The sequence below is a fragment of the Homarus americanus genome, unplaced genomic scaffold (assembly GCF_018991925.1).
Source record: "Homarus americanus isolate GMGI-L3 unplaced genomic scaffold, GMGI_Hamer_2.0 scaffold32583, whole genome shotgun sequence".
Classification (NCBI taxonomy): domain Eukaryota; kingdom Metazoa; phylum Arthropoda; class Malacostraca; order Decapoda; family Nephropidae; genus Homarus; species Homarus americanus.
In genome coordinates this window covers 24,220,940-24,244,553 of record NW_024713129.1, presented here as the reverse complement: position 1 = coordinate 24,244,553, position 23,614 = coordinate 24,220,940, and the positions used below count along the sequence as shown (strand labels likewise).

The window sequence follows — 23,614 nt, the reverse complement described above, 5'->3', positions numbered from 1 at the left end:
GAGACACCCCGTACAGTGTGGTGTGCAATCTATGAGACACCCTGTACAGTATGGTGTATGACCTATGAGACACCCCGTACAGTGTGGTGTGCAATCTATGAGACACCCTGTACAGTATGCACGGATGTGATTAGGTCTTGAAAATATAAAAAAATAAATTAAAATAAACTTTTGAGCTCGGGGGTCTGGGAACCACCTACCCAGGAAGTTTTTACCATATTTAACTTAATTTCTCACAATGTTACTCATTTTGTGAGCACCTAATAGCTAAAATACACAGTACCAAAAAATAAAACATGTATGTTTATTGCAATAATATTTTCCATGACATATATTCTTAATAATTCCTTTACAAATTTTAGTTGTTACTAAACTTGAATTTGCTTAATATTTTTTATTGAGCACCATTATTGAGAGAAGATGAATTAAGAGGTAAGCTTTTTTTTTGCACTATATTTTGTGAGAATTCAAAATTTAATATTTACCTAAGGGATATACAGTATCTCTAATGAACCAGCAACTGGGGTTTCAATAGCATCATATGGCATCACAAAAATTATGACCAAGTCCCAGGTTGCTGACCTGACTTTCTGCCTCATTTACACACAATTGCAGGGTCTCAATTGTTTCTCTTACTATTGACAACACAACATACATACAGTAATACCTCGGTTTACGCGTTTCCACATTTACACGGTACCCCGCCAGAACCGGAATGCCCACTTTACGCGGTGCATCTACTCATATACGCGGGCAGGGTGCGCACAAGGTCGCCCAGTCATCAAAACATTACCGAGTTCTTCACCCGCCACCCACCACAGCCGGCCCAAGTCAGTGATAGTGAGGATATGGACTTACAGTATATGGACTTTGAGGGGTTTGACAAAGAGGCCCTGCAAGCCTATGTGGTGGATAGTGATACAATTGATACAAGTGATACAGGTGAGGGCCAATAATTAATCTGCCCTCTGCCTCGGAACCAACCCCCCATCCCTGTGTGCCCAGCCATCTTTTCTTCTCATGTAAGTGTTAAAAAAACTAATATTATTGATATTTCTCTTAATTATTAATTGTGTGTGCATACCATCATAAAATTAAGATGTAATTTTTACTACAACGTAGGTATTGTGTCTGAAAAAGTGGAGTTTGGGGGTCGGGCCAGTCTCTATTGGAATTAATCCCATATGTTCTGTTGTTTACTTTACGTGGTTTTCACTTTCCACGGTACCCCGTGGGTTCAATTGACCGCGTAATACTACTGTACTTGTGTAGGTAGACTTTTCATGGAGACTGTCACCCATCACATTAAAGGAAGATTCCACCATAATGTACAAAAAAACAATACTTCATGAACTACACTGTATTTCTTGATTTCCCTTGAATCTAGCTAACTCCAGATGATTTTTGCTCCCGCAGTCAGATGTTTATAATAAAAAAATAATCTCAATATTATCAAACCAAACCATAGCATAAAGTTAGGAGTATGATGAAAGAAAATCACTAAATGGGCAAAGGCTTATCTATAAAACTACCAAAGGCAAGCGTAGGTATTACCAGTGACAAACCACGAATGAGAATGTGTGTCTTCACTTCCCCCTCCCTAGTACGGATGTAGGAGTACAGAGTCCAGACGAGTCATCATGAGATACAAGAACTATTTGTGTACCGAGTGCTGTCCCTTTTATGAGTTGCAAGTAATTTCCAGTTATGATTGGAATTATTTTGTAGCAATAATTCAGAATTAATGTTAAATATTATGATGAACCTAAAAATGCCAAGAATAATTGTACACCCACTAAAAAATTATTCGCCATCCGTGTCATATTGTATCACGCCGTAAGGGTGCAGAATAATATTTTAGTGGGTGTACATGATACTTGTATGCACACACACACACACATGCATACTGTACATACATGATACATACATGCACACCCACTAAAAAACTATTCAGCACCCTAACGGCGTGATACAATATGACATGGGTGCCGAATAATTTTTTAGTGGGTGTACCTATTTTTTTATAAATAAAACTAGAACCAAAGGCTTAGGCCAAAATACCAAGGACTGACGTAATATGACTTGAGTCAATCACATTACGAGAAAATGAGAAACAGGTGAAAGTGCCTACAAGCAAAGAAAGAAGATATACAAGTATGACAAATCTGTTGAGATGCACAGAGATTTACATAGAAACACAGACCACAGACCACACAGACCCTCACATCCATTCGTGAAAAAAATTAGCAATTATATCTATGTTAGAGAGGTAGCGATCGAGGTGTTTTTTTTAAAGTGTTAATCGTATTGCTTTGAATAACTGAAGCTGGAAGCTTATTCCACTCTCTAACAATGTCATTAGTGAAAAAAAATTTTGTAGAGTCTAATTGTACCTGCCGGCATCTTAGCTTCATTCCATTACTTCTCGTACGAGAGTTATCATCAAGTATAAATAGTTTGTTTGGGTCAAAGTTGGTGAACCCTTTGAATATTATAAAACATTCAATTAATCTACCCCAGAGTTGACGCTTCTTTAATGAAAACAAGTCTAATTCCTCCAACCTTTCTTCACAGGGTTTGTTAAATATTGAAGACATCATCTTTGTTGATCTACACTGGACAGCTTCTAATTTCACAATATCCTCGACGAAGTGATATTGTGAAATAAGACGCCGTCCAGCTATGATACACACAGGTAGTTGCTTTGTTGATATATTGAAAGAAATAGTAAACAAATACTGAGTTGCCTATATAACTAAGAAATATGGCATAGGTTATACAATAAATTGTGATCATCAGAAAGTGAAAAATGATTATTGAAAATTAGTTATACAGTATTACCCCGCCTAACGCGGTTTCACTTAACGCGTTTTATCATATACGCGGTGCCTCGCCAGAGCTGAACTTTCACTTAACACGGATTTTTTCCACATATACGCGGTGAGTGTCCGGCTCGAGACGCTATTTTTAGATTTGCCCCACCCGCCACCCTGCCTGACTGCCTGTTTTAGCTCATAAAATTCATACAAATTACCCGGCCAGAATATAATTTACATTGCTGGAATTCTTATAATTTGGTGATCATTTTGAATATAAACATCATATATTTTGCATTAAACATACAATTTTTAGATAAAATTTTTTCTCTAAGTAACTATGTTATCTTTTGTGCAAAATATATGACATTTATATTCAAAATATTCCTGGTCTTACAAGGAATCCAGCAATGTCAATTATATTATCCTAACTTTAATCTGAGGTATTATTTAATACTAAATGTTAAAAACTCTGGAAGGGAGGATTGGTGGGGGGTGGGGGGGAGGGTTGGGACTGACCGCGCGGTTGGAAGAGGGGGGGAGGCAAGGTGGGGTACTTTGATTGACAGATAGTGTCGTGAAGATTATTTTTTTTTTTATTAACTGAAGATATTTGTTTTAGCTCATAAAATTCATACAAATTACCCGGTCAGAATATAATTTACATTGCTGGAATTCTTATAATTTGGTGATCATTTTGAATATAAACATCATATATTTTGCATTAAACATACAAATTTTAGATAAAAAAATTTTCTAGGTAACTATGTTATCTTTTGTGCAAAATATATGACATTTATATTCAAAATATTCCTGGTCTTACAAGGAATCCAGCAATGTCAATTGTATTATCCTAACTTTAGTTTGAGGTATTATTTATTAAAATTTTGTGGTTTTCCCCCAAGCAGTGTAGTGTGAGAGGGGGAGGGAGTTGAGTCCATTATTTGAATGGACATTAACTTGGCGACTGTATTTCTCTATTTCTCTTAAGTATTAATTGTGTGCATGTACCATCATAAAATTAAGATGTTATTTTTACTACAACATAGGTATGTGCCTTCAAAAAGTGGAGTTTGGGGGTCGGGCCGGTTTCTATTGGAATTAATCCCATATGTTCTGTTGTTCACTTAACGCGGATTTCACTTAACGCGGGACCCTCTGGGTTCAATTGACCGCGTTAAGTGGGGTACAACTGTATTGAAAAATGTTTAGCCCCCCCAGTGGCATCAGGGGAGGGTGGATCAAGTTGATAGGGTGGAGGGGCATATTATAATGCTTTTAATAATGGCATTGTATGACATCATTGACCTTTGGTCAATGAAATACTTAAGAATCGAAGAATGAATGGAAAACGAGCAATACTCAGTCAATGAGAAATAGAGTAATATATGATGTAATGCATGAGCATGTAGAGTGTGGCCACTATACTCAGTGTACTGGCTCATCGTCCTCAAGCGGCAGTCAGTAAACTTACCCATTGACCCTAGAGGGTCAATTATTGTCTAACATTTCTCTTGTCATGGTCATCCCCCCTCCCATAAAAAACAAAAAAACAAATTGCATTGGATCTACAAGATTCACGTGGGTTGCCTAAAACGATGAAGAAAAAAAAACGAAAACTGGAAAAACGGAGAAATCACATCCCTGGTATGGTGTGCAACCTAGAAACACCCTGTACAGTTTGGTGTGCAACCTATGAGACACCCTGTATAGTAAGGTGTGCAACCTATGAGACACCCTGTACAGTAAGGTGTGCAACCTATGAGACACCCTGTACAGTATGGTGTGCAACCTATGAGACACCCTGTACAGTAAGGTGTGCAACTTATGAGACACCCTGTACAGTATGGTGTGCAACCTATGAGACACCCTGTACAGTAAGGTGTGCAACTTATGAGACACCCTGTATAGTAAGGTGTGCAGCCTATGAAACACTCTGTACAGTATGGTGTGTGACCTACGAAGCACTTTGTACAGTATGGTGTGTGACCTATGAAACACTCTGTACAGTATGGTGTGTGACCTATGAAACACTTTGTACAGTATGGTGTGTGACCTACGAAGCACTTTGTACAGTATGGTGTGAAACTTATGAAACAGCCTGTACACCCCCACTATCCAGCAGGTTGGGCTAAGCAATGGTCATTTTAATGTTTCCATCCTTAATATATCTGGGAATCATTTGAAAAACATTTTATACAACTACCCATATCAGCCTTTAAGATGCTCCTTTGCTTCAGAAAGACGCTTGGTGCCAAATTTTAAAAACATTAGCCAGAACAAACTGGGCCACATTCACACATCTGTCACTGACACAACTGCCCTCAACTCCATCCATTTACTTCATTCTTCCTCCAAACACATAATAATGATTTGCATCCAATCTTTCCATGGTTAAATGGTTTTAATTCTTATTGCTATTTTATTAGCTACTGTCCTAAACTAAATTCTGAATCCAAGGCTTCCAATATTATGAAACTATGATGTGACTGAGGAGGTCCATAACTGGCAACAAAAAGAAACAAATAAGAACGTGTACGTAATCTACACAGGTAAATCAATGTAAACAGCTTTCACCTTTGGGTGGCAGGTTCTGCACCCGGACCACCACGATTGGTAGCCAGGCAGCTTTAAAGCTCATCGTGGTCATGTGGATAAGCTGCCTGACTACCAATCGTGGTGGTCAGGGTTCAGAGCCTGGCACCCAGAGGTGAAAATTGTTTACAAGGAAACAAACATGACACAGTACAACCAGTGGCAACAGTGAAGTGAGACACAAGTCCTGAGAGTTATGCTTCACATGTTCTGGCTTGGCTCTTATACTGTTAAATTAATGATCCATTATGTATGTATAATGTACTTATAAAAGATAATATAAAATGATAAATCTTTATATCGTATAACCTTTTGCATTACTGTTGATTATACTGTTTTGTTTCCTGCACCTGTTTTATTTCATGCAGGCAACCTGTTTCCTGCACCTGAGTTCCAGGGTTTGTTGTGAGGGCTCTCATAAATTACCAAATATTTTAGGCAACAGACCACTACATACACTATAAAGTGTATAAGAATGTAGAAGAAAAGAAAACATTAATAACTCCCTTCCTCCCCCCCCCCCAAAAAAAAAAATCTTTGAGATAACATTTATATAAAAAAAAATTACTGTATATTTTACAGTGAAAATGACACCCCTCTCTCACCTGCCACAAGACTGCCTGCCAAGTTTGATTATGAAGCAGAGCACCGTGGGCGGCAATGGTGGAGAAAAGTGTCTGGCCTGCTGACTTGCGAACTGCAGGTCTCGAGTCCACACACAAGTCACCTGCAGGCACAGGTATAGTATATACATTCATCTTTCTACTCAAATATGCTGAAAATTATGTGTTAACTCAAAGTCTCACTTAAGAGTAATGGAGAGTAAAGCATGTAGGAATTCCAGTATCACAAAGTTGACTGCTGGTACACTGAATAAAATAAAAAATATGCATATTGTCTGCTGATGCACTTGGTAGTGGAGCAAGACAACATATAATGATATATAGATGGAGAAAAAGAAAAGAGTCCACTTGCTGGCATGGTGGGAGTTACTGAAAGGAGCACTGCAGCAAATTACAATGATTCCTAAAGACATGCAGATCTGAAAAAGACGGTTCAATAAGAACAATAGTAGAAATAAAATTTTTGAAGGAAGGCAATTTACATATCAGTTACCCCCAGAGTTTATAACCAACATAAGTTCCTGAATGATGAAGTAACTTTATTGATAATATTTTTACATACCTAGTCTGGCATAGAGACACATCCACAGTTTGTCAAAAGGAGGCATGTTGGGAACTCCTGGGAAGTCTGGAAACACCTGATTATCTGATGTAAGGGAGGCACGAAGCTTTTCCTGGTTCTGGTAAAAATAGTCTGAGATGTTCCACTGAAAAACAAAACAAAAAAACCTCAGCATCCTTCCAACATAGATGTATTAACACTAATCCTACTTGCTTCAAAATTTACAATCTTATTCAATACACAAAAATATACAATTATTTGTACAGGCAGTTCCCGAGTTACGACCATACGACTTTAAGAACACCCACACTTACGAACGGGATCCCAATACAGTACAGTACATTCATCGCAAAAATATGTAATTAAAATCCCATTTTTTATATTATTTTCATTACTCTATATTGTTTAACATCAGTTTATTTCCAGTACAGGTAGTCCCCGACTTACGACTGCTTGGACTTACGACCGTCGGGACTTACGACCATCGGGACTTACGACCGCAGCAGTTGTGACCATTTTTTTTTTCAATTTTTTTTTCTTTTTCTATTTCAAATGACACACGCATTTTCTATACCGAAACGTTTCCAGTTAATGTAGTCTCCATGTATAATTAGAAAATTATGGGGGTCCCATGTGCATTCAGCTGACTACATTAAAGGTAAGTGTGCAGTCACACAGTATCCATTCCTCATTATTTATTACTTTCACTGTACTGTATTTCATTGTAGATTTTTTATTTAAATATTTTTTTTTTTTTTTTTTTGTCGGACTTACGACCATTCGGACTTACGACCTGGATTTGGGTCCCTAACCCCTTCGTAAGTCGGGGAGCACCTGTATTTACATTATTTGTAATGGGATATTACTGTTGTTTTTTATGGCTTTTAGTCTAACCTGGACGGTGGAATTAACTCTGTTCTAACTTACTAACAAATCAACTTACGATCAGGGTCCAGGAACTCATCCCTGTCATTAGTCGGGGACTGCCTGTAGTGTAAAAACACTTATAATCCTTACTAGGTATGTGTTCCTAGAGCTCTTGGCAATAAAACTTCTCCTATTACCCACCTAAGACAGAGGATGATAAAAGAATGTATAGCAATAACAAGACCAAGAAATGCATTACTGTACTTTAAAAGATGCCAGTATTAATACTGTATGCCACATAAGTCGCTTACTCGCAAGAAAGCAACCATTTCAAGCGATTGTTTGTCCCCTTCACCCTGCACCTGTCCGCAACAATTACATTAAACCTAGCAACCACACTTTACAGTTGTTATCTTTTGCTATGCACTGTCCAAATGTGTAAGGATTTATAAAACCAAAATAGTGAAATGGTCAAGTGTTAATATTTCTAGCCTGTGGTAACATTCCTCTTCTACCACACATCAGACACTGCTCTTCAATACTGTACAGTCTAGATGGGAAGTGACCTCACCAAATCTAGTTATGCAGAAATCCTTTAACACTCGCATACTGCCGTATCTGTAACATCATCCCCTCCCACACACAAGGCTAGTTGGTTGCTCTTTCACATAAAACAATAAAAAATAAATACAAATTATAATTTTGATGATGTGAAGTTATGCAATATACTTCTCAACACAAACAACTTGTATTTTACCTAACAAACAGTAAACACAATACAGCATGCCCTTACAATTCATGGATTTTTAATATGCGGCCTTTGATTATTCCGGGATGACACCCAAGATGTACCCAAGAATGTCTTCGGGTGCTCTTAAAGTTTGCAGCATGTTCGCGGCCTGCCGTCCCCAGCCCCGACCTCCTCTTGCCCTCTCCTGCCTCGTTTTCCAAGGCAGGTGGAGAGCACTTGTAACTAACTCCCCAGCTTTCACCATCATCATCATTCATCATATTCATCATGATATTCATCAGTGGCAGGGAACAGAGGAACAGGCTCTACACAAACAGCCAGCATGGAATGGTGAGTGTTACTCTATTTGTATGTACTTAAAATAACAAAAAATATAATTTTTTTTTTAAATATGAAAGAAGTACCCCCCCCCACTCCCTGATCAGCAAATGGCACATATACTCTTGATTTAATGGACTCTGATACAACGAACTCGTGATTTAGCGGAAGGCATTTTTTTCCATTACTTTTTGCTCGATTTAGTGAACTAGTTAGCTTAATCAAGATTAATTACGTTAATATGCTCACACACTACGGAGACACCTCAGACAGTAAAACCTACTTCAGCCTACGGCGAATGTACTAAATGTATAAAAACAATGAATAGTAATGATGTAAAGTAATTACCGGGAAGTCTCAGAAAACGGGGAGAAAATCACTCCAAACCTTTCTGCTCTGGGTCTGGGGACAAAGGTTCCCAGCATTATTAAAGATTGCACCATATTTACCCGCATCCTCACATGGTTGGTGCGTGGGTGGGAAGACTAACTGCTTGGGCAAGGCTGAATTTTTCTGTTCTGGGCCTATTTATAATTACTGTACTGTGCAAACATAAATATTTCTTTAAATGTACAAACAATACTAAAAAAGTCAAATAATACAGTAATAAATCAATGTAACTCCGAGCTGCGCTAATGTGGTGAAGGGTGAGGTGAGGAGTCAGGTGGTGAGGTGAGGAGTCAGGTGGTGAGGTGATGAGTCAGGTGGTGAGGTGACGAGTCAGGTGGTGAGGTGACGAGTCAGGTGGTGAGGTGATGAGTCAGGTGGTGAGGTGATGAGTCAGGTGGTGAGGTGACGAGTCAGGTGGTGAGGTGACGAGTCAGGTGGTGAGGTGACGAGTCAGGTGGTGAGGTGACGAGTCAGGTGGTGAGGTGACGAGTCAGGTGGTGAGGTGACGAGTCAGGTGGTGAGGTGATTGAGTCAGGTGGTGAGGTGACGAGTCAGGTGGTGAGGTAACATGCCAAGACACTTACACAACACACACATTAACAACACTACTAAATCATTGTCTTATAACATTTTACTTTATAATTTCTATTTTAAAATTAATTAATACATGACGGCTCAATTTGGTTACTTTTGCACTTAGACAACTGATCGAGGGAACGCGCATGCGTGTGTAGTGTCAACAAACGCTGTAAGAGACTGCTCCTTAAAAGTCGTATTTCTGACGAATTCAGCGAGTCTACTAATCCCAGCCTGTGCAGACAACTACGGGTTGTACCTCTCTAGTCCGGCAACCTCGGGAACTGACCGGTGCCGGACCATGGAAATTCACCCTTTTCCTGGATATATAGTGACTTGTGCTTATGCTTGGAAGCACTAGCATCACTTTCTCTGCATCATGGTCTCTTTGAAGACATATTGAAGGGTTAAATGTCGTATAGTAGCTCCTCAAATTTCGCGAGTTTTTAATTCTTAACGTATTTTATTGGAACGCACAAAAAAATAAATAAATAAAAATTTTGACGGCGGAAACTTGAATTTCGACGGGTTTGAACGGCCCGCCAAAGTGCAGACGAAGTGCATAATCGTGTAAACAGCGTCATTTCTCTTATGTACAAAAGATTCATTATTGTTTATTACTGAATGTCTTTTTTATTGAATTAATCTTTATGTGTGCAAAATGAGCAATACAATTCATTACTGGGTTATTGAGAATACAAAACAACATATGAGGAAATGATACAAAACATTGTTTTGCTTTTTGGATTACAGCCAGCATCAATTACCCTATATATAAAATCAAGAAAAATAAGACCTTGGCTGTAGTTGTAGTAAAATCAAATTCGAATATGGTTGTTTTAAGTACGTTATTTAACGTTAATAAATGAACAACAGGAAGTAGCTAAATTTATAATGGTAAAGAAAAAAAGAGAGATCACAGATGCAAGTATACTAAAGTTTACATATCATGCCATTACTTTACATAAGAATATGAAATACACTTATTTGAATGTTCATATATATTTTAATTATGCTTTGGAATTTGTTTTACTTGGAATTACTGTTTGTGTAAAAATGAACAATACACATAATCTATTAATAACACGTGGAATATTAGAGATATATTGCATCGCTGTCATATTGTTTATACAGTTTAAAACCAGTGACTGATTATTCTATATATAAACTAAAGAAAATAAGGTCTCTGATTTTAGCTGTAGTAAAATTAATGTAAAAAAAATTAATATGGTTGCCGAAGTACCTGTAATAGTTATTTAACGTTATTAAATTTTAAAATAAATATATGGTGCTAACCATTAATGGTAAAAAAAAGTGAGACTGGCGCCAGAAGTATATGAAAAACATATCGCTATTTACTTATAAGGAAATAAGGAAAGCAAACACTATTTACTGCTCATATATATAATAAATAAAGTTGTAATTTTGTATAGCAAGCGGAGAGAGAGAGCAGCCGAATCAGTTTGATGTAAACAAAACCTTAATTTCCCCGCGCTTTTTTTTTATGAATTAGCCTACCCGCATAGGTCACTGACCCACATTGGGGCCTGAGGGCAAAATTTAATACTCCTGTAGTAATATTGGTTAATTCAGATAAGTAAAAAAGCTGGCTTATTCATTCCATTGACAAACTAAAATCGCTCGACGACGGGAGTTTCCTAACTCATAGAATGCCGGACTGAGGCAACCATAGTAAAAAACCCAGTTATCAGCACAGTGGCATCAATTTTTTTTTTTTTGTCATGGACTGTCATTTTTTGGGATAAACATCTGGTCCTAACACCCGGTCCCTTCAGACAAAGTTTTCAAGTTTGCGACAAGAATGTGATAGTGCATAAGCAGTGACGCTACACAACTCCAATTCAGACTGTTGCTAATCGCCCTATGACAGTCAAGAATGCTCCTGCCTCATGGAAACAGCAAAATAGGTGACAGTGATGCCGATGACTTTCTTTCTTGGAAGACAGCAAAGAAGCAGAACCCCAGTAGTCAGGGTCTCCAGTAGGGCCACGGCCTCTAATTCTGCCTGGGTTGTAGAGGGTGACTCTCTCCCGTCATCGGGGTCCCGGCATGAGCTTACATGTGGCTCAACAATCACCCTCAGCCATTTGGCGACATAGGGATTCCTGTGTCTCCCTGGGGTTAAATCACATTGCTGCCCTTGGCCTTTTTTCTCGACTTGCTCTTCAGCACGGAAGACCTGGTTCTTCCCACACGTTTCCACTTCAGGACTCTGCACTTCATTCCGCCGAGGTCCTATGAAACATGTTAGTTACCTACACAAATGGACGAGATGGTACGCCTGCCTTACTCAGGGTGAGCTTTCCTTGCCTCAGGAGTGTGATGCTGAAGTTCACCACCATCGTACCGTAGAAACCTGTCAGCATTTCGTTGGGTAATGTGGTTCGCCACGTACCCTGGGAGATCCCTATCGACGATCTTCGCCCTCTTCTCCCACAACTACTGGACATGGAACGCCGCATCAACCCGGTCTCCAAACGTCCATCCAACGAACTCATCGGCTGGTGGGTGGGCCCCCTCCCTCCGAAGGTGAATGTAGGACCAATTCACAACTGTCCTCTCGACTGATTTATCGGAACCCCGAAAATCTGTGGTCGTTGCCAATCGTGGAAACACCGCACCTGGGAGTGCACGAGGATGGTCGCCTGCGGTTTCTGTGCAGGTCCTCACGAAACAGTGGAATGCAAATCGAAAATTCAGAACAAAATCCCATTTATTCCACGGTGTGTCAATTGCCATGGCAGTCACCACGCCTGGAATGCCAATTGCCCACAGCGTCCTGGCACTTGCCCTGACGAAGTCCCTGTCAACCAAACCTCACTTCTTGTATAATATGGACACGAAGTAGTACCTTAAGCTGTGTATTCTTATATTAATCTATTAATTATGTATAATAAAGTATTACAGAACATGTATTAATCCTATGTAATATTTCCATTTATTATGCACCATGTTATGTATGTGAATTATCATATTTACATATTATGTATTCGGCTTGTGAATGCTGGCATCTGTACATGCCAGCGCGGAGTGATACAGAGAGTGGAGATCACCAGTCCTTGTGGTATGGAAGCCCACTGTCTATTGTTCCTCTGTATATCTCCCATACGAGAATAAGAACCTATTTTCAAGATAACAAGTGTTTGCGTATACCCTCCGTAGTGTAGAACATTTTGGGGGTATCAAAGACAAACATAGACTTCTATCCACCATCGCCTCTTCCAACCACCCCTACCACCCATCCTTTCTCCCCTCCCTCCCTCTTCCTACAGTTCATGGAACAAGGTCGTTGCCGGCCCTGCCACACAGTCACCACCACCTCCTGCCCACCCGGACCCTCGCTGTCTCTCACCAGCACCAGCACCACCACCTCTTACTCACCTGATTCCTCACAGTCCCTCTCCGTCGCTACCACCACCACATGCCCAGTCGGGCCCTCGCCAATCCTCGCCGCCACCTCCAGCTCCTGTACAGGTACACCAAGTTGGTTCTATGGAAACAATCACTCTCCGTCTGGATCGCCACTCCAGGCAAATCAACCTTTTCTCTGCCCAACTCGACTTGTTTGTGAAAACAATTGCGACATTGCAGAGGCAACAACAACTCATTCTGGACACCTTGACCCAACAGGGGCACACTTTGCAAGCCCTGATGACCCGCCTCCTTCCATCTCCCGAGATGGAGGATCCATCCCTAACTCTCCCACTCCTCCCTCTCCATTTTTCTCAACAGAATTTGGTACCTCCTCTGGAGCCCTGTCTAGCCCCACCGACTCATCTCACACCGGAAGCCGTTCCCTCCTCTTCTTACAATGGAACATCCAGGGACTTAGACCTCGCCGGACAGACCTCACCCAGTTTAAGCTCTCCCATCAAGTAGCTGTCGCTCTACTTCAGGAAACCATCACAGACGATGTTACTCCACTCCGCCTCTCTGGCTATACTGTTTACACCCTGCCTCGGTACCGTGGGCAGGCTCGTGGCCTCCTCACCCTTGTGCATAACACCATTCCATCTGTTCGTCTCCCTTCACCTGACTCACATGGACCCCCGTCTGAATTACTTTCTGTCTCCCTAACTCTTGGTGACCGGACCCTTCGTGTAGTCAATGTTCATTTCAAGAGTGATTCTCTGGACCCCCAGGTTCTTCACGACCTCCATGATGGGGTTCCCACTATTGTTCTTGGCGACAACTCGTACTAGAAGCACTGTGATAGAGAAGGTGGAAAAGATGCTGGTGGCAATGTGGATGGAAGACCAGAATCAACGCAATACGCCTGTGAGCCTTATGGTTATCCAGCATAAGGCCAGATCCTAGTTTGATGACATGAAGGAAACAGAGGGTGAAGGATCGAAGGAAGAGACCTTTACGGCCAGCGGAGGATGGTTTCAACGATTTAAACATCGTTATAACTTTCACAATATTAAGATGACTGGTGAAGCTGCCAGTTCAGATATAGTTGCTGCCGAGACATTCCCGCCAGAATTCAAGCAGATTATCCAGGAAGGAGGCTACTCATCGAAGTAAGTCTTCAATGTGGATGAGACTGGTCTCTTTTGGAAGAGGATGCCTGAGAGGACCTATATCTCCAAGGAGGAGAGAAGAGCACCAAGTTTTAAAGCGGCAAAAGACCGCTTGACACTGCTGCTTGGCGTGAACGCTGCCAACCCACGGGCCCTAAAAGATCACTATAAGGATCACCTTCCTGTGATCTACAAGGCAAACAAGAAGGTATGGATAACCTGTGCCATATTTAGCCAGTGGTTAAACGCCTATGCCGTCCCAGTAATGAAGGAATACTGTGCCAACGAGAACCTTAACTTAAAAATTCTTCTGATCGTTGACAATGCTCCAGCTCGACGACCTGCGTGACAGTGTACAAGTTGTATTCCTGCCTCCCAGCACGACAGCACTGATGCAGCCTTTGGACCAAGGCGTCATCGCCGCATTCAAGGCATATTATTTACGCTGTACCCTGGCCCAGCTGCTCAAGGTTACAGACGGGGAAAATAAACCAACGATCCGAGAATATTGGCGCAGCTTCAACATTCTTCATGCAATTGACAACACTGGCAAGGCATGGGAAGAGGTTTCAGAAAGTTGCCTGAATAGTGTGTGGCATAAATTGTGGCCCGAGTGAGTCAACAGTTTTACGGGATTCACGGACTTAGTCCCAGCAGTGTACGTACATGAGTACATGCATGCATGTGTGTGTGTGTGTGTGTGTGTGTGTGCATGCATGTGTGATTGTGTGTGTGTTTTGAGCTTGCCAAGTACATTGTAGGATTTGAAGAAGTTGATGAAGAGTTTGTTGAGGAGTCAGGTGGTGAGGTGACATGCCAAGACACTTACACAGCACACACATTAACAGCACTACTAAACTATTGTCTTATAATATTTTACAAACAGTAAAATACTTTTTTCCTTCTAACTCAGCTTGTCATTTAAGTATATGATATTGGAAATGTCTCAAAGAGGATCATTATGGTAATAAATTCATCTCTTTAACACAAATACAGTATAGATTATAACGTTTGTTGTGCATTAGGAATAGGAAGAAGTGTCCGTTTAGGGATAAAAGTGACTGCGCCACCCCCTCCCCCAAAGGGTCGCCTCTGTTTGTCTACTGTACTGACTCATTCATGATACAATATTGTTTATTTGTTCTTCATTAATTAGTATAGATACATTACTGTAACAATCTGTACTTATTAATACCTGTACCCTTCATATACAATACAGTACAGTACTATGTATATACCTCATAGGTAAATAAATGTCATTCAAGACATCTTCAGGTCCTGAGACTCACTAATCCCCCATCCAACAATGGGTGACCTGACATTGCATCAGGTCAGGTTAGTAACATGACCCAATAATCTCCCACCCAACCTCCACTACAAGTGTTAAGACATGATTAGTTATGTATTACAGTCAATTTAGTGAAGTGTCTGCCTATTCTAGGCTAAAATGACAGGATCTGCCGGAGTACAATATATACAGTACACAAGAACACTTGCCAACAGTGTGTAACAGAGACGTGACCGATCACCCATGCGACTAAAGAGCTGATCAGTGGCGAAGAGGATAAAAGTAACACAGCTCTATCACGCCCGTATCATATAGAGCTTTTGTTTTTTAATATATTTATTTAACCAAACTTTTAGATAAAGAATTCAGGATTATTTTGATAAAAAATGGTATGTCTAACAAAATTTGAGCAGATTTTAACAACATGCACGCACATTCTAACATCACTCACACACCCCCAGCAAGGGAATTAAGACACATCTGCGTGTGTGACTGCATGGTAGCGAGTTAAGTATCAGCTGTTGAGGAGCACTTGGCAACACTCATTTCCACTTCATCTCTCTAATCACCCAAACCTTTCTGCTTTCTCACTCCATATTTTAAAATGTTATGTAACTAAAGTTGAAGGGAAACAACTTTGCTCATTTATATTTATATCTGTACTTATCTCTCTAAAATTACTTTAGGTTTCATGTTTATTCAAGACATCTTTAGGTCATAAGACCCACTAATCCCCCATAGTTCTATGGGAGTGGAAAATAACAGTCTTTGCTGTAAAACACAACTTCATTCACGACCATATCCTTTTTTTTAGATAAACTATTTGGATTATTATAGTAAAGAAATTATACAGTTGTACCCCACTTAACGCGGTCAATAGAACCCAGAGGGTCCGCTAAGTGAACAACAGAACATATGGGATTAATTCCAATAGAAACCGGCCCGACCCCCAAACTCCACTTTTTGAAGGCACATACTATGTTGTAGTAAAAATAACATCTTAATTTTATGATGGTACATGCACACAATTAATACTTAAGAGAAATAGAGAAATACAGTCGCCAAGTTAATGTCCATTCAAATAATGGACTCAACTCCCTCCCCCTCTCACACTACACAGCCGGCTAACAGATGGTCGGTCGGTCCCTCCCTCCCCCCCCCACCCCCCACCAACCGTCCCAAGGAGATGTGTGGGATAACCTCAAACTAAAGTTAGGAAAATATAATTGACATTGCTGGATTCCTTGTAAGACCAGGAATATTTTGAATATAAATGTCATATAATTTGGACAAAAGATACCATAGTTACCTAGAGAAAAATTTTTATCTAAAAATTGTAAGTTTAAAGCAAAATATATGATGTTTATATTCAAAATGATCACCAAATTATAAGAATTCCAGCAATGTAAATTATATTCTGACCGGGTAATTTGTATGAATTTTATGAGCTAAAACAAATATCTTCAGTTAATAAAAAAAAAAATAATCTTCACTACACTATCTGTCAATCAAAGTACCCCACCTTGCCTCCCCCCCTCTTCCAACCCTTCCCCCCACCCCCCACCAATCCTCCTTTCCAGAGTTTTTAACATTTAGTATTAAATAATACCTCAGATTAAAGTTAGGATAATATAATTGACATTGCTGGATTCCTTGTAAGACCAGGAATATTTTGAATATAAATGTCATATATTTTGCACAAAAGATACCATAGTTACCTAGAGAAAAATTTTTATCTAAAAATTGTAAGTTTAAAGCAAAATCTATGATGTTTATATTCAAAATGATCACCAAATTATAAGAATTCCAGCAATGTAAATTATATTCTGACCGGGTAATTTGTATGAATTTTATGAGCGAAAACAAATATCTTCAGTTAATAAAAAAAAATAATAATTCTTCACAGGGTAACAGATGGTCGGTCGGTCCCTCCCTCCCCCCCACCCCCCACCAACCGCCCCAAGGAGATGTGTGGGATAACCACTAAATTTTAATAAATAATACCTCAAACTAAAGTTAGGATAATATAATTGACATTGCTGGATTCCTTGTAAGACCAGGAATATTTTGAATATAAATGTCATATATTTTGCACAAAAGATACCATAGTTACCTAGAGAAAAATTTTATCTAAAAATTGTAAGTTTAAAGCAAAATATATGATGTTTATATTCAAAATGATCACCAAATTATAAGAATTCCAGCAATGTAAATTATATTCTGTCCTGGTAATTTGTATGAATTTTATGAGCTAAAACAGGCAGTCAGGCAGGGTGGCGGGTGGGGCAAATCTAAAAATAGCGTCTCGGACACTCACCGCTAAGATATGTGGAAAAAAATCCGCGCAGTGAAAGTCTGAAGCTTGGCATCAAGGTGATATGCGAAAAATACGTTATGAAAACTGCCAAGTAGGGCGGGGTAAAACCGTATTCAAAATGATCACCAAATTATAAGAATTTGCAATGTAAATTATATTCTGGCCGGGTAATTTGTATGAATTTTAAGTGAGCTAAAACAGGCAGTCAGGCAGGTGGCGGGTGGGGCAAATCTAAAATAGCTGCCTCGAGCCGGGACACTCACCGCAAGATATGTGGAAAAAAAATCCTCGTTAAGTGAAAGTCTGTTTCACAGGCACCAGATATGATAAAAACGCTAAGTATGGAAAACCGCCAAGTAGGCGGGGTAATACTGTATTTTTCTTTTCTATTTTTAATTTATTTTTAATCTTGTTTTTCGCTACCCTAGGCCCTGCTGTGAGTCGATGACCTGTGCCCTGGTGGGCTATCCCCCGTAAAAAAAAATTTTACGGATTCCATTAGTTTAGACTCGAGGAAAACATCTCCAGCACCCAGAAACATTCTGGGGAAGTGGGCTAGTGTGTGTCTGTACAAGAGGTCTAGTTTAGACACTCTGAAACTGTTCCCAGCAACCAGAAAAGGTTCCGGGGATACGGTAAGGAATTTTTCTGGGTTTGAGAAAATCGTCTTGTTACCTGGAAATCTCTCATCCCAGGAAGTGCTCTGCACCAATTGTTTCAGCTAATGGGTCTTTGAACTACATTATTTTTAACCTATGAGGTACTGTTTATACATAGTACTACAGTATACAGTACTGTATTATATATGAAGGGTACAGGTAGTAATATGTACAGATTATTACAGGAATGTACCTTTACTAATCAATGAAAACAAATAAACAATATTGTATCATGAATGAGTCAGTACAGTAGTTGGTGTCAAACAATCATCGAGGCGACCCTTGTGGGGGAGGGGGAGCGGCACGGTCACATTTACCCTCCAATGGACCCTCCCCCTTCTCCCTCCCTTCCTCACAGCATTTGTTATAAACTTCCAATTGTGTTAGAGATGAATTTGATACCATAATGATCCTGAATAAATTCTCTGAGATGTTTCCAATATGATATCCTTACACAAAATATTTTGACACATGACAGAGATTCCATTCATTTATATAAAAAAAAATCAGTTCTAATTTACTTAAGACACCATTTTTTACCCAAAATAATCCTGAATACTTTATCTACAAATTTGGTTAGATAAATACTGTATTTACACCGATTCCCTAACAACGCCCCCCCCCTCCCCTCCACACGTCCTGCCTCTTCCTGCTCCCCCAGTGAGACAGCTAACTTGTGTGCAAAGAAATGTATATTCCTTTTATGTGTTTACCCTTAGGACAATTATTTCTTTTACTTTTTTCACACTATGTATGTAGGATGGTGAGTGCATGTAACTGAGAAAAAATAAATGAAGAAAGTAAAGTATATATACCCAAAAATATGAGATGAAAACCAACCGTAACAAACACCAGTAACCTGGTGATTATAGTGACGAGTCTAACCTGGCTACTGTCAACAAAATAATGTACAGTATAGTACTGTACTATTATTCTGTATACTGTATACTGTACTCATCAGCAGACACTGTTCACTCAGCTGACTGTAATGCTTAACTGTAATCACATCTTAACACTTGCAATGGAGGTTGGGTGGGAGATTAGTAGGTCATGTTACTGACCTGACCTGATGCAATATCAGGTCGCCCATTGTCGGGTGGAGGATTAGTGGGTTTCATGACCTGAAGATGTCTTGAATAAAGACAAATGGTAAGTGCTCCAGTGTTTCCTACTTACTGAATGCACAGTATAGAATATGTAACTGTAATCACTTCTTACATTCTTAACACTGCTTTACCACTGAATTCTTGGCTGACTTTGTTCTGGTACAATAATGTACAGTACTGCACAACACAAATTGTACACAAAACACAGCAGCTTGTGAGGAAACAACCTTCTACAATGACAGCAAAATATGAACAAAGCGATCCAAGCAGCTGGGCCACCCACGCATCTGGCAAGTGGGGATGGGTTGGAGCATGATGCAATCTTTTGGAATGCCCTGAAAATTTATTCCTAGACCCAGAAACAAAAAATTTTTAAGATTTTTCAAAAATTTTCTTGGAATTTTCAGAAAATGCACGTGATTTTCAACCTCGGAATTTGTTTCCAAACCCCGAATTCAGAGAATTTTCCTGAAAAATTCACAGCAAATTTCAATTCTGGCTACCGAAGATATTACTGTTGTAAAACAAATCGTCGTGTCTCTAGGTTATTTCAATTAGTTCCTTATGCGCCAAGATTAAAATTGACATTATTCTGGTAGGTGCATCTCATAGGAATTATGCTGTAACTGTAGGAAAAATCAAAGTATTCGCAGACGGCTTCACTCCTCTCCTGTTAAATGCCAAGAAACACTAACATTTTAATTTTAAAAATTTGGATGAATTTGTTTCATAAATGGGAAAAAGACTATGATTAAAAATTGAAAATCGTAAGGTGGACGTGACGATAAACTGTTTCACTGTCCGTATTAATACCATATTAACATTACTTTTGGGTTAGGAAGGATATAAATTTTGGTGGGTTGGCCAGCAGAAAAAAATACTTAAATCATAATGCAGCCCATGACTGAGGAAAGGTTACCCATGCCTAATATATACAGTAAAATACTTATTTTTACCTTATTATTCAGCTTGTCATTTAATTTTTATGCAAATTCTGATAATGTACTGTATTTTTCTATAGTACGTATAGTAAAATTTTCTTATAATCAATGATCAGACATACACCATAAGAGGCTGATCAATGAAAATATATAATAATAAAAGTTGAACGGTGTGTTTTGGTGGTGTTGGAGGCATGGGTGGAAAGGAGGGTGTGTTGGTGGTGTTGGAGGGTGTGTTGGTGGTGTTGGAGGTGAGTTGGTGTTGGAGGGTGTGTGTTGGTGGTGTTGGAGGGTGTGTTGGTGGTGTTGGAGGGTGTGTGTTGGTGGTATTGGAGGGTGTGTGTTGGTGGTGTTGGAGGGTGTGTGTTGGTGGTGTTGGAGGGTGTGTGTTGGTGGTGTTGGAGGGTGTGTTGAATTGACAACAAGCATCCAGTGAGGGTCTTGTTGTGTGACTGCATGGAGGCAAATTAAAAGATCAGCTGTTGAGGAGCTTATCGCTTGGGAACAATGTGCATGTTACCACTCCTTTCCACTCCATCTCTCTATTCACTCACACCTTTCTGCTGTCTCACTCCATATTTTAAAATGTTATGTAAAGTAATGTTGAAGGGATACAACATTGCTCATATATAACTGTACTTATCATATTCTCCCTAAAAATACTTTAGCTTTCGTCTTTATTCAAGACATCTTCAGGTCATGAGACCCACTTATCCCCCACCCAAGAAAGGGTGAACTGACATTCCATCACTGTAAATTCAGTTGCTTTTGAAGATGTCTTAAATAAAGACGAAAGTTGAGGTGCTACAGTGGAGTTAGTTGACCGAGAGGTAGCAGTGAACAACACACACGGTGGCGGCAGGACACAGACTGAGCGGATGAAAACAAACCCGACACACCAGGCGACACGTGGCGCGTTTGGTGCAGAACTTAATAGAATCACGCTCGATTTAGTGAAACATTTCGGTAAATCGAACAAACATAACGGAAAGCTCGACTTAACGGAAATTTTGATTTACGGAACAGGAGTGGCACGAATTAGTTCGTTAAATTGAGAAAATACTAATTTGGCCATTCGTGAGTATTTTGAGACCTATACTTCAGCAAATTTTATGGGCATACTGAAGGTGTTACTGCGTACAACAAAAAAACAGGCATTTTTAAGCTTCACATTGGCAAAATCAGAAATTGGATATGAGTAATAATAAGGATGATCAATTGGAAAAACAAGGGAATACACGTATTGGGAATTTTTCCCAAATGTTTAGTTTTAGTCATTAAAGGACTTTTAAATTTATTAAAGTTTTTTTATTCCATTGGTTAGTATATCTAAATGTATAGGTATGTTAAGGTGGTTTTAGACTGTAAGCAATTTTAGATTAAAAAATCCTTCCCCAGCAGGTCACACACAAACAACAGTTACAAGTTTGATTCAGTGAAACATTGAAAAACAAACTAAATAACCATTTTTTAAAAACTAATACTGTATATACTTTACAGGTGAATATTGCTGCACAATGGAGTGTGTGAGAGGGACAATGAGAGAAAATTTCAAGGGAAAGTGTGCAGTAAATTCTGGTGTGCACAAGCCTCACTCTAGGAGTTGTGATATATCTAATTAGTGTTGGATTACCATGAGAAAATGGTGCAAGAAGTGACTCGCCAAAATTTCACGTATCTAACTATAATTACTCTATTTGTTTTTCTTCCGAGGGATATGAGAATGGTATCGGTGCTAATTGGACAAGACTAAAAATAGACTTGGATATTGAGTCAAGGTGCACTGGTGTGTTAATCAAGACTATCTGATCTCTACTGGAACTTGGGCTAGATGTGACCTCTACTGCTCTTCCATCTGATAAACAAGAGGTATCACTTGAAACTTCCATCTTACAATTCTGGGTCCAAGCTCTAATTGAGAAGTTTAGCTGTAGGAATAAGAAAATGCATAACTATCTGATGTTGAACCTCAGATGAGATCAGACAAGCTTAATTAAAGGATTTCTCTACAGTTTGCATGGCCAGAGTTTGTGTCACAGTAAACAACAAACATGAAATAGTCCCCACTAGCTGGTAGGTAAGGGGTGCCAGAGTATCACCTGAAGAAAACATTTTGTAGTCCTGAGTCTAAAACTTAACTGGGGATACTCATCAAAGTAATATCATGGAGGAACTCAATAATCGGTATTTTCCAACCCTAGTTTTGGGAGACATGATCCTTTAAACTCTGCTGTGGCATGGGAGTGATGGTGAAGGGGGGGGGGGGGCTGATATGGCCATGTTCAGTGACAAACACTTGTGTACCTAGATTTATTAGTATCTGAACGTGCACCCTGCTCACCAACTCTTTTTAACTATATTTTTTAATGTTCTAACCTAAATTATAATTATTGAACTCACCATAAGGCCTATAGCAGTAAGGGAGATGTTCAGTTCTTGAGTCTGAGAACCAAACTTAGCTGCTGTATCAACAGTGAGAGGCAGACAGGCCCATGGCATGAGCGGTAAGAAGTCTGTAACAACCAACTGTAAGCACTGGAAGGCGAGTCGCACAAGATGTTCACTGAAAATAATGAAGCAATGGTGAAAATATGATGATGATTTTTTCTAATAAATCTTACCAACTATAACAAGTCAATAAAGTCATAAACTATAGCACACATAATATACCCCTGTGTCCTGTCTAGAATAATTGAGACAAATAATATACAAGTAAATTTACATCATTTGATCAGTTAGTTTCATGCAGACAATATGGCTCTTAATCCTCAAGAAGACAATATGGCTCTTATTCCTCATGAAGACAATATGGCTCTTATTCTTCAAGAAGACAATATGGCTCTTATTCTTCAAGAAGACAATATGGCTCTTATTCCTCATGAAGACAATATGGCTCTTATTCTTCAAGAAGACAATATGGCTCTTATTCTTCAAGAAGACAATATGGCTCTTATTCTTCAAGAAGATAATGTGGTTGTATAGTTTGTTATTGTTTTTCATCTGAGATCATAATTTTGTTTTCAACCATAGAAGGATGACCTTACTGGGTGCTGTTGCCCAGTCAGGTTTGTTTTTAGGCAGACTATGTTTAGGCACCTTTTCAGTCCCTCCCCATGTGAGGTGAGCATTACTAAACAACCATATTAATTTTACTACATCTACAACCAGGGTCTTATTTTCTTCAGTTTTATATGTAGAACCAGTCAGTCACTGGTTTTGTAAACAACGGAAACAAAGCCGCCTTCGCCTCGTGTGTTTTAA

General features: G+C 39.4%; 1 protein-coding gene across 1 annotated transcript in view; it reads right to left on the bottom strand.

Moving 5' to 3' along the window:
- LOC121869551 (protein MON2 homolog) overlaps positions 1-23,614 on the bottom strand; it is a gene marked incomplete in the record, with an annotated part of 157,970 nt that overhangs the window by 57,285 nt on the left and 77,071 nt on the right. Inside the window, 3 exon segments of the mRNA XM_042370941.1 lie at positions 6,017-6,138; positions 6,597-6,741; positions 22,754-22,916. Of these exon segments, the coding sequence (XP_042226875.1) occupies positions 6,017-6,138; positions 6,597-6,741; positions 22,754-22,916 (430 nt within the window).